The sequence below is a fragment of the Nycticebus coucang genome, chromosome 2 (genome assembly GCF_027406575.1).
Source record: "Nycticebus coucang isolate mNycCou1 chromosome 2, mNycCou1.pri, whole genome shotgun sequence".
In the NCBI taxonomy this organism is placed as follows: domain Eukaryota; kingdom Metazoa; phylum Chordata; class Mammalia; order Primates; family Lorisidae; genus Nycticebus; species Nycticebus coucang.
Genome location: NC_069781.1, coordinates 7,687,600 through 7,702,572, shown reverse-complemented (window position 1 = coordinate 7,702,572; position 14,973 = coordinate 7,687,600). Strand labels below are relative to the sequence as shown.

Below are 14,973 nucleotides of genomic sequence, written 5' to 3'. Positions count from 1 at the left end.
TTGTGTACAAGATCTTGTGTGGACAAAGGGGGGCTGTCCAGAAAGTATCCAGCTAAGTGCTGTGACAACCAGGGACACACGTAGCTGGATACTTTCCTAGCAGGCCTCCTATGTTTTTCATTTCTCTTGGGTCTAAACCCAGGAGTGGAATTGCTGGATCTAATAGTAACTCTTTTTAATCTTTTGAGGAAGTCCCAGACTATTTTCCAAAGCAGCTGCACCATTTTACATTCCCACCAGTAGTGTCTGAGGGTTTCAGTTTTCTCCGAATCTTCACTAAGACTTGATATTTATTTGTCTTTTGATTCCAGCCATCCTCGTGGGTGTGAAGTGGTATCTCATTGTGGTTTTTTTTTTTTGGCCGGAGCTGGGTTTGAACCCGCCACCTCCGGCATATGGGACCGGCGCCCTACTCCTTGAGCCACAGGCGCCGCCCTCTCATTGTGGTTTTTATTTGCATTTCCCTGTTGACTAATGATGTTGAGCACCTTTTCATGTGCTTGTTGGTCATTTGTATATTTCCTTGGAAGAAGTGTCTATCTAGATCTTTGCTCATTTTTAGCTTGGGTTATTTATCTTTTGATTACTGAGTTGTAAGAGTTCTTTATATTTTCTTTCCTTTTCTTTTGAGACAAAGTCTCACTTTGTTGCCTTGGGTAGAGTGCTGTGGCATCATAGCTCACAGCAACCTCAAACTCTTGGGCTCAAGTGATCTCCTCACCTCAGCCTCCCAAGTAGCTGGGACTACAGGCTCCTGCCACAACGCTGAGCTATTTTTAGAGACAGGGTCTAGCTCTGGCTCAGGCTGGTCTCCATCTCCTGAGCTCAGGCAGTTCACCCACCTAGGCCTCCCAGAGTGCTGGGATTACAGCCATGAGCCACCACACCCAGCCTATTCTTTATATTTTCCAAATGCAAATCCTTTATCAAACACATGGTGTGTAAATACTTTCCTATTCCATGGGTTGTCTTCTCACTTTCTCAATGGTATTCACAAAAGTTTTTAATTTTGATAAAGTCCAATTTATCTTTTTTTTCTTTAGTTGCTTATGGTTTTGTTGTCACGTCTAAGAAACTTATCATCTGGCCCTTTTGAAGACAAAGGGACTTGGCTTTGGAAATTGAGATTTCCCATCCTTTTCTGGAGTGAGGCATTCCTCCTTTTATATAATCATTCATTCAAAAATAGTTGTGAGACCCAACTTCTTCACCAGACTTGGGGATACAGCAGGGGCAAGGGAAACCCAGTTCCTGCCTTTCTGGAGCTTAGAGTTGAATGGGATAGGCAGACATGAAGCAGAAAACTAAAATACTTGATTTTCTGTTTTGGTTCATTACAAGTATGTGGGAGAGGGAGAAGGCTTAGGAGCCTAAAACAAGGCAATCTACCCTAGTCTGGGACTGGAAAGCCTCTCAGGGCGGCACCTGCAGGCTGAGAACGAAGGGGTGGGGTAAGCACTAGCCAGGCAGAGGAGCAGCGGGATGGGGGAGGGTGCTCCAGCGGAGGGAAAAGCATGTGCGAAGTCCTTGAGGGGGAGGAGCTGGTGCTCCCCGCTAAGGGCAGCTCCTGTTGTCACACTGGCCCATCATCTGGAGTTTCTTGGGGGTCTCATGGCACCAAGGAATTGTGGGCTTCATGTCATTCATTTATGGGAGAGGCTCTAGACCCCAGAGAGACCCAGATGTGCTGCCGCTGCCTCCAGGCAAGGCTCTGCTGAGCTTTAGAAGGGACCCAGGAGGCCACCCCCAGCCTCCCATAAACTCCAGGGTCATCCCAAGCCTGTCGAGGCCTCCTTGTAGCCACACTGGTTGCTGGCCTCTGGGCTAGGTGGATGGAGGACCAGGGCAGCTCCGGGCTGGGGTGGCCCATGCCTCTGGGCTCTCACATGCTATGCTGAGGCCTGGTGATGCCATGAGATGGGGGGTGGGGTCCCAGGGGGACCTTCCGGACTCCAAGGGCCCCACTGCCTCTTCCTTCCTTGCCTGCCTTCCCAAGATGTGTTTCTTGTTTCTTCTTCTCTAGGCTGGCAGCTATAAAAATGTGTCAGAATCTTAGGGTTTTGTTCAAAATTAATGAGGTGAAACATCTTTAGAAGTGTGGCAGGGCAGAGGCTGGTCGTGGCTGGTGGTAGCCGGACCACCCCACTAGCCCCAGCCCCTTCCTCTTGCCCTGTTCCCATGTGACTCAGCAGTGGCCAGCCCTTTACAGCTCCCTACGGAGGAACCTGACCCATGGGCAGAAGGACAGGCTTCCATGGCCTCCTCATTCATGCCTTCACTCACTCAACACTCAGTATTTATGGAGCATTACCTATGCTAGTCCCTGCAGGTTCCAAGGAGACAAAAAACGGTAAGCTCAAGTCCCTGCCGGACCAATGACCCCACACTCACCCTGCAGTGTGACAGAGCTATGATGAGAAAAGCTCTTTGGGAGCTTAATCCTGGGGGCCCAGGATGGCTTCCTGGAGGAGGTGGCATCTGTGCTGAGACCTGAAGATGAGCTAAGGAGAGGAAGAGGAGAGATTTCCAGCCCGGGAGAGGTTGCAAGCTCAGGGAGGGGTACACAGGGTAGCATGTCCTATGCGACCTCTGGCACCAAGGCAGTTATGAACATGGGGCAGCAGCTGGGCAGCCCTGAGACCACTTGAGGCCACCAGCCCTGGCTCCACCTTGTGGGGTGGCCTGGGTGACCCCAATCAGCAGTGGGCTTCAGGGAGGTGGTGATGGATGTCTGGTGTGTAAATCTCGCCAGGGGACCTGAGACCTTAGTGTCTTATCCCTCATCCCTGAGCGTCTGGAGCTGTGGCCGGGCATGAAAACCAGCTTGTTTGGAATGCTGGCTGGGGTGGCGCTGGAACGCCCTGGTAGCCCAGGCCCCTTCTTCTCGGAGCCCCAGGGACTGTGCTTCCTCTTCTCTCTCCTGCCTTCTCTTCTGCCTGCAGAGGTTGCTGAGCCCGGCTCTGTGCTGGGCCCGACCCTGTCCCTTCCTCCTAGGGGACTCCAGCGCATGCCCCAACTCAGAAATGCTTCTGTTGCCTCCAGCGTCTTTCCTCTTGGTTATTCCACACACCCTAACCTTCTGGGGAGACCCCCAGAATTCCACCACATGAGGACCTGGGAGGTGCTGTTGGTGCCGCCCCTGTGCCAGGGTGACTCACGTAGTGGTGTGGGGAGGCAGGTCATTGAAACCCCTGGAGTATGTGCTGGTCTCTAAGTTCAACTCCGGCTCTGGCCTTTCCTAGCCATGTGGCTTTGGCATGTTGCTGAACCCTCTGTGCCTTAGTTTCCTTATATGTAAAGTCCAACTAGGAACCAACCGTGAAGGGTTGGACAGGGGTTAAATGCGGTAGCTCTTGGTATTCCCGCCTTTCAGGTGAGATTCCCGAGGCTGGGAGCCATTAAAAGGGTCACACATGGCCACTGTGCTAGTGAGTTGGAACCGCCTGAGATCCTAGTCAGGGGGGACTGTCCACCTACGTGACCACCGGGCTGCACTGCCTCTCATTTCTTATGGGAAGAGGAGAGACTCCTCCCTCTAGTCTCCCCCAGGGCACTTGTGTCCTTGTGGATGCGAGTGGCAGCTAAGGATGTGGTTTCGAGTTCTTGTCTGAGCCCTTCTCCCAGGGGCCCTTCAGAGGAGCCCAAATCTCTACCAATAAACCTGGGGTGGGGGAGCTGCAGCCCTCCTGCCCCCCTCCCCAGCCCACCTCCACTTCCTGCCCAAGGCTGCCCCGGCTATAAATATTTCTGCAGCTCCCAGGCTTCTCTGAGGAAGGCCCAGTGTTAATTTGTTAAATCCACATCAAGGTCCCAAGGACCCGTTGTTTGTTTTTGTGATCATATTGGCAGAGATCACGTGGGGGCGAGGTGGGGGTTTGCTGCTTATTTGGTCAGAATAAATGCTAATTAATAAAAATTATTTATTTGGGTTGGAGCTTGCAGCAGCCCAGTGTCAGGCGTAAACTGACTATTTGAAGCAAAAACAAACAGAGAGTGTCTCTCAACAGCTTGAGAAAGGCAGAAACGAAGAGGCTGAGTTTATTTGTCTTAGGAAGAATTTGCAGCTAATTCCCTCCAGACTATTTAGACCCTTAAATTACACAGAATAAGTAAAACCGTGGGCACAGGGGAGGGGTGTTGGGAACACTTGATCAGTTGGCTGAGAGCAGAGTTTTCAAATGCCTTTGGCCCGCAGTCAGCCAGATAAATGGTATGTGTGAAATAATTTAATGGCAGAAAACTGTGCACCAGTCATTTTTTCATTGTAATGTAATCGGGAACGATGTAATTTTGGTTTTAAGGGTGAGGGCTTGAAACAGGCCTCCCCCATCTGAATATGTTTCACTCTTCCTTCGTCCAGCCCTCACAATAGCGTCTGAGCAGCCAGGTCAGATGGAGGCAGTTTCATGCTTTGTTTTCCATCTCAGAGAAAAGCAGAACTTTTAATGAACAAAAGAAAACTTTGGGCCAGCCTTGCTTGGACAGAGCCTGCTGGCCAGAAGAGAGGGGCTGTGAAAAGGCAGGGACCCCGCGCCAACGCCGGAGGCTTTGAAAGGATTGATTTATTTTCTAAGTGCTAGAAGCTCAAACATGGAATCCCCAAAGGAATACACACGCCCACCACCACATTTCTCAGGAGGTGATTCAGAAATATCTCCCACGTCCGCTCTGAGGCAGAGGTCAGAGCAGCCCCCGGCCAAGTCCAAAGCTGTGGGTTCAAGTTCTGGTCCCTTGAGAGATACTGCCTCTGTCCTTCTCACTATCCTCAGCCTCAGCCCGTAGTTGGTGCTGCAGACCCATCTTTTGACTGTAGGTTGGGCTTACAAGAGACCAAAAGATCAGGAGGAGGATCGTTGCCTTCAGATCTAAGGGGAGTGAACATTTACCTAGCAATTACTGTGCTCTTGGCACTGAGCTAAACTCAGCTCCGTGCAACTCACAGCAACTTGGTGTGTCCTTGTTCCATATGTTCCCAGGGGTAAGAAGTACCCAAGGGAACACTTTTGATAAGCTGGGATGGAGATGAAGGGATTTCTGCACCAGTGAGATGGGTGAGACTGGAGGCCCCTCCCAAAGACATCTCCTTGACTGCCGTCTATGGGCTCAGAGAGCTGGTACTGAGTGTATGACAGACCCTCTCTGTCACCAGGCCTAGAAGCAAGGTGGATGAGGGAGGAGACCCCCATGGAGATGAGCTCACAGCCTTGGCTTCCAATCCCAGTTGTATGGCCTTGGGCCAGACACTCCCAGAGCCTCAGTTTCCCTATTTGTCAAGTGGCGTGATGCCTCGCAGGGTGTAGGCGTGTGCAGAGCTCGGCACTGGCCTGGTTCACTCCTACCCTGGCTGCGTGCAGCCCAGCACAGTGCTTTGCTGAGACCCCAGGGGAGTGCTCATTGAGACCCGGTGTGGACACCAGCTGGCGCTGGGGGTGGGTCTGGTGCTGGTTGAGGTGGGGGTAGATGCCGTTGTGTGAGGATTCTGGCTCCATGTCACCACATAGCTTAACTGGCATGAGAGTGGAGCTGTTTCTTCCGGCGCCCACTCAGTGAGGTGAAGACTGCAAAATGTTTTTTATTTAAACACCCCCAGTTTTGCATAGCTCAGAAACTTCCCAAAAAAGTCTCCTTTTTTGGTTGAAAGGCCTCCTGTATTGGGTGTGTGCCCAAGTGGCATTGTCTGAAGGGGGGTGGAAACCACGCCTGTGATGGCTGGTGTTCCAGAAGCTTCCATCCCTACTCTCAACCACGTATTGATCGCCACTGAGTTTTCAGCACACGGCCCCTTGTTTCAGTTTAAGGTTTTCCTCCATCAAGGGGCTGGAGGGTAAAGAGATGTTTACCGGCACCAGTCTTGTCCATCTTCACCGGAGGAAAGCGGTGAGGAGTGAAACGCGAAGCCACATCAGGCGACCAGGCCAGCTCACGAGGGGGTTCCCGCCCCGCTGCCTTCCCCATCCCAAGTTGTCTCGTGTGTTTGCAAGTTTTTCCCCAAGGGGGGTAAATAACTGAACATAAACTCCTAGTCATCCCTCTAAGCCAGGGCCACTCAACCTCAGGAATACTGACATTTTGGACCAGATAATTCTTCACGGTGGGAACTGTCCTAGGAGCTGAAGAGCTCCCAGCAGTATCCCATCTCTCCCACCAGATCTTGGGTGCATCTTTTCCCCAGTCCTGAAAACCCAAATTGGCTCCAGACACTGTCAGATGTCTTCAGGGGCTAAAACTGCCCTGCCCAGTGAAAATCACTGGTTCAAATCCAGATTGCAGGGCACCCCACACACACATGCACAATCACTTACCAGTCTCAGAACAATTTAAATCAAATCAGTTGGTTACTTAAGAGTCAGTAAACCCTGCTAACCTGGAGCTATTTAAAAGCAGGGGGTTAGATCAGGCATGGTAACTTCTCACCTATAGTCCTAGCCCTCTGCGGGGCTGAGGCAGGACTGCTTGAAGCCAGGAGTTTGAGACCAGCCTGAGCAATATAGCAAGACAGACTATATACCACCACCACCACCCCTCTCAGGCCAGCTGTTTCTACATATTTTTTAAAAATTAGCTGGGCATGGGCGTGGTGGTAGTCTCAGCTACTAGGGAGGCTGAGCCAGGAGGATTACTTGAGCCTAGGAGCTAGAGGTTACAATGAGCTGTGATCATTCCACTGCATTCCAGCCTGGGTGACAATGTCACTCTCTCTCTCTCTTTTTTTTTTTTTTGCAGTTTTTGGCTGGGGCTGGGTTTGAACTCACCACTTCCGGTATATGGGGCCAGTGCCCTACTCCTTTGAGCCACAGGTACTGCCCAACAATGTCTCTTTTTTAAAAAGCAGAGATTTAGGCTCAGCGCCTGTGGCTCAAACGGCTAAGGCTCCAGCCACATACACCTGAGCTGGCAGGTTTGAATCCAGCCTGGGCCCGCCTAACAACAATGACGGCTGCAACCAAAAAAATAGCCAGGCGTTGTGGCGGGCGCCTGTAGTCCCAGCTACTTGGGAGGCGGAGGCAGGAGAGTCGCTTGAGCCCAGAAGTTGGAGGTTGCTGTGAGCTGTGACGCCACGGTACTCTACCCAGAGTGACAGCTTGAGGCTGTGTCTCAAAAAAAAAAAAAAAAAAAGCAGAGATTTATTACATTAAGCATAAATTAAAAAATAAAAAGCAGGGGTTGAATGGTATCCATTGCTGGGCCTGGCATATTATAAAAGCTCATGACAGTTATGTGAACAAATACTTGACATCATGCATGGGAATATAAAAAGGGAATGTGTAACCAGGGAACTAAAAACACTAGGTATGGACTAAAATTCAAAAGATTCACAATGTGCTGTGTTGGCCAAACTGTGATGGGGAGGCAAATAGCCCAAGTCTATGGGGGATCTGACCACATCTAGCATTTTCTCATTGGCCCGTAAATTCCACTTCTAGGACTCTGTCCCAGACATGCCCTGGCAAAAAATTAAAAACCATGTTTGCACGAGGTTATTCATCAGAAACACACCAAGGTCCTGTCTATCAGCAGGGCTGTATGCAGCTGGGAAAAGGCTCAGGACGGGTTCCTGCCACTGCATGGAGGGACCCCCCGGGTGTACTGGTTAGGGGGAAAGCCGGCCAGCATGTGCTGTGCTTTCTTTAGATAGAAGGGGGGAGAAAATATTACACACATTTCCTTATATTTGCAAAGTGCAAAGCTGGAGAGAGACAGAAAAAACTAACTTTAAAAATGATTCCTACAGGTGGAGGGAAAGGGGCAAGAGAGAAAATACATTTTGGGAAAACGGCCCCAGTAAAGAGGGCTACGTTTGCTGTACTGAGATGGAGAGGGATGGGGGCGGGGGAACATTATTAAACAAACACAGGCAAGTTGGAGCACCAGTGTGTGCAGTGGGACCTTGTGCTTGTAAATGTTTTCAATTTCTATTTGTAATCTTATAATCCATGGGAGGAGGAAGAGGGTGAAAAGAGTGCTTTGTTTTCCTTTATACCCTTCTGTGTTGTTTGAATCAGTTACTGTGTCAGACCGTGATGCTACTTTGTTATTAAAATATGCATTTTTAATTAAAAATCATAACCCCAAGGAAGGACTGAACTGGGCAGCATTGGTTCTAAGTGCCAGGTGGAGGGAAGGGGGTTCCACAGGGACAGGCGGCCTGCAGGAGAGGGCAGCAAGCTGGGCCCTGAGGGATGAGGGTAGGTGGTTTTGCCCCTGGATAACATTTAAATGTGGATATAGCCCATCAATCCATGAATGGATTAATAAACTGTGATATATGTGTGTCAAGGGATACTGTTCAGCCATTAAAAGATGGAGACTTTGCATCTTTTGTATTTACCTGGATGGAGTTGAAGAACATTCTTCTTAGTAAAGTATCACAAGAATGCAAAAAAAGTATCCAGTGCACTCAATACTAATATAAAACCAGTAGATGAACAAATACTCACGCACAGGAGAGAAAAACACAATTCAAATGGGGAGAAGGAGAGGGGAGGAGGGAGGGAGACCCGTAAGCTCTCACCTAATGTGCACAATGTAAGGGCAGACAGCACACCTCCTGGGTGAAGGGCTTAACTACAACTTGAATCTTACCTAACAAATGAAAACAATGTAACCTAATCATTTCTACCCTCATGTTAACCTGAAATATAAAAGAAAATGGAAATAGGACCTGGACATGCCCCCTCCCTCTCCCCTGCTCCCAGTCAGGTCCCCTGTTGGGATGTTTCTGGGATACCTGCCCTTCCTCTCCTGGGTCTGACTGGAGAACTCCTGTACATCCTTCAAACCCAGGGCAAGCACCACCTCTCCAGAGGAACTCCCCCACCAGAGCCAGACATCTTCTGGAGCCCTGGCCACACTCGTTCGGGGCCTGCCTTCCCTGCTGACAAATTGGTTTGACTCCCGCCCAGCACATCCCTGGCTTCATGGATGCTCAGGGTACTGAAAGAAGGGGCCCTCTGGAAGGCTGCTTTCAACAGCTGCCTGGCTTCGTCTGTGAATAGGATGAAGATGCTGGTGCCAAACTGAGGGGCTCAAAGACCTCCTCCACCAGTGACTTCGCTGGCACCTTGAACTTGGGCCTGAGACCTTGGCCTCTCTGAATCTTCCTTCCCCTCTATAAATAGGAGTGACGAGAACCACAGGACCCATATTTAGGGTCCCTGTGAGCATCCTATGATCTGTGGATCCTCAGACCTTGACTCCTACTGTTCTTTTTTTTTTTTTTTTTTGTAGAGACAGAGTTTCACTTTATGGCCCTCGGTAGAGTGCCGTGGCCTCACACAGCTCACAGCAACCTCCAACTCCTGGGCTTAGGCGATTCTCCTGCCTCAGCCTCCCGAGTAGCTGGGACTACAGGCGCCCGCCACAACGTCCGGCTATTTTTTTTGTTGTTGTTGTTGCAGTTTGGCTGGGGCTGGGTTTGAGCCCGCCACCCTCGGTATATGGGGCCAGCGCCCTGCTCACTGAGCCACAGGCGCTGCCTGACTCCTACTGTTCTTTATTATATAATAGTCCAATTTAACAGTACATGTTGATGGAGAGTTTACCATGCCTCAGAAACTAGGCTGGGTGCTGGGGACACGCAGGTGTCTCCCCGGCCCTCCTCACCAGGTCTGTTGTCCCTGATGGGGCGGGTGGCTGTCTCCTGGGCTCTCACCATAGCCCCCATCTTTGTTTGCCCAGACTGGGGGCTCTACAGAACAGGGGCCTGGCTGCTTTTGTTCACCATTCTATCCCCAGACTCTAACATTGTGCCTGCACATAGTGCGTGTCCGGTAAATGTGTGTTGAAGAATGAATGAATGGATAGGTGAGTGAAAGAATGAATGAGGGAGTGAAGTAAAGGGAGTGTTCCTGCACTTGGGTCTACAGACCACCCACCTGCTGAGGGAGACAGACACAAGTAAAGCACTGAGCTGGTGGCTGACCAGGGCTCAGGAGTAGCCAGGCTGGGCCACAAGGGCCACCATGCGCTGACCGTCCTACCCCTCTGCAGGTGAGTGTCCCAGCCCTGGGCGAGGCAGTGCAGCCAAGCGGAAGAAAAAGCAGCGGCGCAACCGCACCACATTCAACAGCAGCCAACTGCAGGCGCTGGAGCGCGTGTTCGAGCGCACGCACTACCCCGACGCCTTTGTGCGGGAGGAGCTGGCCCGGCGCGTCAACCTCAGCGAGGCACGTGTGCAGGTTAGTGCTGGGTCCTGGGCTGCACAGGGGTGTGCTGGGAGCCCGCAGCCATCAGTCCTTCCCCTGGGGTTGCTCACTAGCAAGGGTCAGGGCGCTTAAGAGCAAGGGCATCTGTGGCCCAGAAGGATGAAGATCAGATTCACGCCCTGCCACTTACTCCCTAGTTGTGTGTCTTTGAGCAAGTTACTTAACCCCTCAGTGCCACAGGTGCCTCCCCTTAAAGTGAGGCTCACTGGGGCGGCGCCTGTGGCTCAAAAGAGTAGGGCACTGGCCCCATATGCCGGAGGTGGCAGGTTCAGACCCAGCCCTGGCCAAAAACTGCAAAAATTAAAAAAAAAAATGAGGCTCACATAGGTTTTTTGTTTGTTTGTTTTGTTTTTTGAGACAGAGCCTCAAGCTGTCACCCTGGGTAGAGTGCTGTGGCATCACAGCTCACAGCAATCTCCAACTCCTGGGTTCAAGCGATTCTCTTGCCTCTGCCTCCCAAGTAACTGGGACTACAGGTGCCTGCCACAACACCTGGCTATTTTTTGGTTTTAGCCGTCATTGTTGTTTGGCGGGCCAGGCTGGATTTAGACCTCCCAGCTCAGGTGTATGTGGCTGGCGCCTTAGCTGCTTGAGCCACAGCTGCCGAGCCAGGTCATTTTTTTTTTTTTTTTTGCAGTTTTTGGCCAGGGCTGGGTTTGAATCTGCCACCTCCGGCATATGGGGCCGGCGCCCTACTCCCTTGAGCCACAGGCGCAGCCCCATTTTTTTTTTTTTTAGAGAGATAATATCTCTCTCTATCTCCCAGGCTCCCACCTTGGCTTCATAAAGTGCTGGGATTACAGGTGTGAGTCACTGCACCTGGCCACACATGGATCTGTTTTATAGGGTAGAGTTAATATGTTTGTGAGGTGCTGAGAACAGTGCCTGACACAAAAGGTTTTGATGCATAAGTTACCATCTTAAAGCTTGAAGCACTTACTCCATGCAAGCTCTGCGCTTCGTATGCATTGGTTCCTTCCTTCCCTTGCTAGCCTGTCCCCAACACACCGTCCCCAGCAGTGGGCGTCACTCACCATCCTGGTCTTACAGATGGTGAGACTGAGGCTCAGACAGATAAAGCTGCCAGCCCAGGGTTGGTGGCAGAGGGCACATGCTCAGGTCCAAAAGGACTTGGGTCCCCTTCACATCCAGGGCACCCTGCTCACCATCCCCTCCTCCCCCCAGGTGTGGTTCCAGAACCGCCGTGCCAAGTTCCGCCGGAATGAGCGGGCCATGCTGGCCAACCGCTCCGCCTCGCTGCTCAAGTCCTATAGCCAGGAGGCCGCCATCGAGCAGCCCGTGGCTCCCCGGCCCACTGCCCTGAGCCCAGATTATCTCTCCTGGACAGCCTCATCCCCCTACAGGTGAGAACCTTCAGGCTGAGAGGGGCAGCCAGGGATCGGGGGGGCCTGTTGGGGCCCCGACTCCTCTGAGCATAAGAGGAGCTTGAAGGTATCCAGGTGGCCCTGGGATCTGGGGTCCACCAAGTGGTGTTCAGATGGGCGAGCCCACAGTGCGTGTTCATGAACGTGTGTATGTGGGTGTTGTCAGACTGTGCAGGCGAGTGTGTGTCCTCACCAGTGTGTACACACAACCATGAGTGTATGTGTGTGTGTCCCCGTGCATGTGGCTACATGAATGCATGGAGTGAGGAGAGGACAGGCCTGTTAGGAATGGGAGCAACGTACAGGCATCAACCTGAGGAAGCTGCAGAAGTGGAGGAAGATTCCCCGGCACCCGGGAGCCCCAGAACACTGTGTCACCCTCCAGCAGAGAAATGGGGTTGGAAACCTGAGGGAATGGCCTCCCTGTGCCCCCAGGCCTGGCTGGGGCCCAGAGCCAAGTTCTGGGGCAGTTTTGTCTGGGCCAGAGCTGGAGAAAGGCTCTGACATGGCCCAGCAGGAAGGAAGACAGAGGCTCAGAGTGTGGCATGGTGATACCCCACAACTTAAGAGATGCCATTTGCCCCCTAGTCGGTGTGAGTGGCTCTTCTGGATCCCTGGTCCCTGGAAGCCTCCTTTGTCCCATTGCCCATCCTGGGTACTTCTGATTTCTTCCCAAATCCTGCAGCCCCAGCCCCAGCCCCAGGTAAAGGCTCCCTGGGAGAGCAAGCTGAGGAGGGGAGGCAGCAGGACCAGAGGCTGTCAAGGACTGACAGCCAGAAGCAGTTGGCTCCAGGGAGCAGACCAGCACACCCACGTGTCCTTGTGTCTCCTGTCGCCCCTAGCACGGTGCCGCCCTACAGCCCTGGGGGCTCAGGCCCAGCAACCCCCGGGGTCAACATGGCCAACAGCATCGCCAGCCTCCGTCTCAAGGCCAAGGAGTTCAGCCTGCACCACAGCCAGGTGCCCACCGTGAACTGATTGATGCCCAGCCCCCCACCCCGGCCCAGTTTCTGGTCTGACATCAACAGAAAAGAGGGCTGACCCCCAGGAAGTAGCCTCCTGCTTGGGCTCTCCTGGCCCCCCTCTCTCCAGCAGGGACTCTCAAGCCTGAGGGGCTGCTGAGGCACCCCCAGCCCAGCACAGCCTCTCTGTCCACAGCCACCAGGGACTGCAGCCCATGACCCTCTGAGGGGCAGGGCCGGACGGCAGAGCATGCCCACCAAGGACCTCATTTACTTCGTGTATTAAAGCCAAAAAGCTTTTGTCTTTAAGAAATAAAACCATTTTTTAAGCCCCAAAAGTTTGTGGGAGGGTGGGTAAGGGCAGCTTAGAAACTTCTGGGGTCGTTCTCTGCCCTGCACCCGTGGAGGACCTGGCTCAGGACTGCAGCCATGGCTGGGCCTGCTGCCCACCCCTCTGTGCCACTGTCCAGGATGAAGTCCTCTGTCACCCTGCAGGGCCCCAGGGCATGGGGCTTGGGCTAGGAGGACAGACACCTGCCCTGAACCCCATCTTCTATCTTGAGCCCTGAGGGGACACCCAGTGTTTGAGAGGAACTTTGCTGTGTGACTCTGGACAGGGAGCAGCTCCCCTGCCCTACTGGGGGAGGCAGGATGGGTGACCATGGGGTCCTGGACGGGCCAGAGGCATGTGGGACAGAAGCAAAGGAATTAAATCTCTTGCTTCTGGGCACACAGAAGGCTTGGGACCCCTCTAAGCATTTGAGCATGGAGAGGATAGGCAATGACCCAGAAAGTAGGGGCACAGATTGGGGGTCCCAGCCAGGCTCCCAGTTCAGCATCAAGTGATCCTTGACAGGTGGGGCCACAAGAAGATCTCTCAAGTCCCTCTAACCTACCCATTCACAGACAGTAACTGGGAATGACAAAGGATATGTGTGCCACCAGCCAGTGACATCCCTTAGGAGGGGTCTGCAGAAAACTGAGGGTGGGGGAGTGGTCTGAGATCAGCCCCTCCACCTGGCCCCATGCCACCCCTTCTGATGGGCACACCAGCCAGAGAAGTCAGCAGAGCCTTTCTGCTAAAAGTAACCCCAAATCCAGCCCCCCGGGAGGTAGAATAGCACCCTCCACCCCACAGGGCACAAAGACACCCAGCCCCTGGGAGTGGTATGTGAGACCCCCAGCCCCCAGATCACATAGTGCCATATTCCACTCTGCACACGTTACCTCAGAGTGCCCTCAAGTGCCAGCTGTGGACTGTATCCTCTAGACGGCCTCAAACAGGCTAAGGCCACAGAAATATCCACCAGGAGGGATGTCCCCTTTACTTAGAAGGTGTGATATTTACACCTATGAGTGAAGTGAGGCCCTCCCTAATATGTTCTAAATATTCTAATGCTCTAACTAGAATTCCACTATGGAAACTTTGTTCTTGTGAGTTGAACACTGCGCCCCTCCGGATGTGCCAACACATCTGGGGGTGGGTGACAGGCTGGTCACTGTGTGACTTCCTTGTTTGGTGGATGGACAGCTTCTTCCCTGGCAGCAGCGGGGCCCTGGCCAGCAGGAGAACGTGGGGTGCCGCAGAGGTGGTGTTAAATTAGGCAGAATTCTTATGCATTCTGGCTTCTGTCCGGGGTAAGTGCTCTCTGGGGCTCTTTTGCTGTTCATTCACTGAACAAATACTGTGAAACACTTGCCGTGCCCCAGGCCCTGGTGAGAGACACAGGGTCTTTGGCTACAAAGGAAGCACCATCTTCCAGGGAAGCAAAACGCTAAGGAGTGGTTACAACACCACATGCCTGAGGGTGTACAGGGGCCCCAGACCTCGTCTAAAGCATCTGGGCAGGCTTCCTGGAAGAGGTGTGCCTGGAAGGAGGAAGAGTTTGCCAAAGAGGGAGAGGGAGCTGCATGTGTGAAGGTCCTGGGGCAAGAATCTGTCCCTTTGGGCGAGTGGGAGCAGGTCCCAGGCCAGATTTTCTTTTTTTTTTTTTTTTTTGTAGAGACAGAGTCTCATCGTACTGCCCTCGGTAGAGTGCCGTGGCGTCACACAGCTCACAGCAACCTCTAACTCTTGGGTTTACACGATTCTCTTGCCTCAGCCTCCCGAGCAGCTGGGACTACAGGCGCCCGCCACAACGCCCAGCTATTTTTTTGGTTGCAGTTTGGCCGGGGCTGGGTTTGAACCCGCCACCCTCGGCATATGGGGCCAGTGCCCTACTCACTGAGCCACAGGCGCCGCCCCAGGCCAGATTTTCTGATGTAGAATGAAGCAAGGCTTGGTGGCCAGGACTGGAAGTTGGGATGTCATCCCATCTGTGGGGAGCCATGGAGGGATTTGCCTTGGGTGGGGGATGCCGCCGGCCTCCATGTGGAGGAGGAACTGTGGGCTAGGAGTGGACACAGAGAGGCCCCATGGAG

General features: G+C 52.7%; 1 protein-coding gene across 2 annotated transcripts in view; it reads left to right on the top strand.

Annotated features, from left to right (window-relative positions):
- PRRX2 (paired related homeobox 2) overlaps positions 1–12,890 on the top strand; it is a 45,805-nt gene extending 32,915 nt beyond the window's left edge. Inside the window, exons 2-4 of one of the 2 annotated variants that reach the window (XM_053559920.1) lie at positions 9,991–10,178; positions 11,391–11,569; positions 12,433–12,890. In XM_053559920.1, the coding sequence (XP_053415895.1) occupies positions 9,991–10,178; positions 11,391–11,569; positions 12,433–12,568 (503 nt within the window). In that variant the 3' untranslated portion in view covers positions 12,569–12,890. The other variant, XM_053559927.1, reaches the window with a different exon arrangement.
- The last annotated feature ends 2,083 nt before the right edge of the window (positions 12,891–14,973 follow it).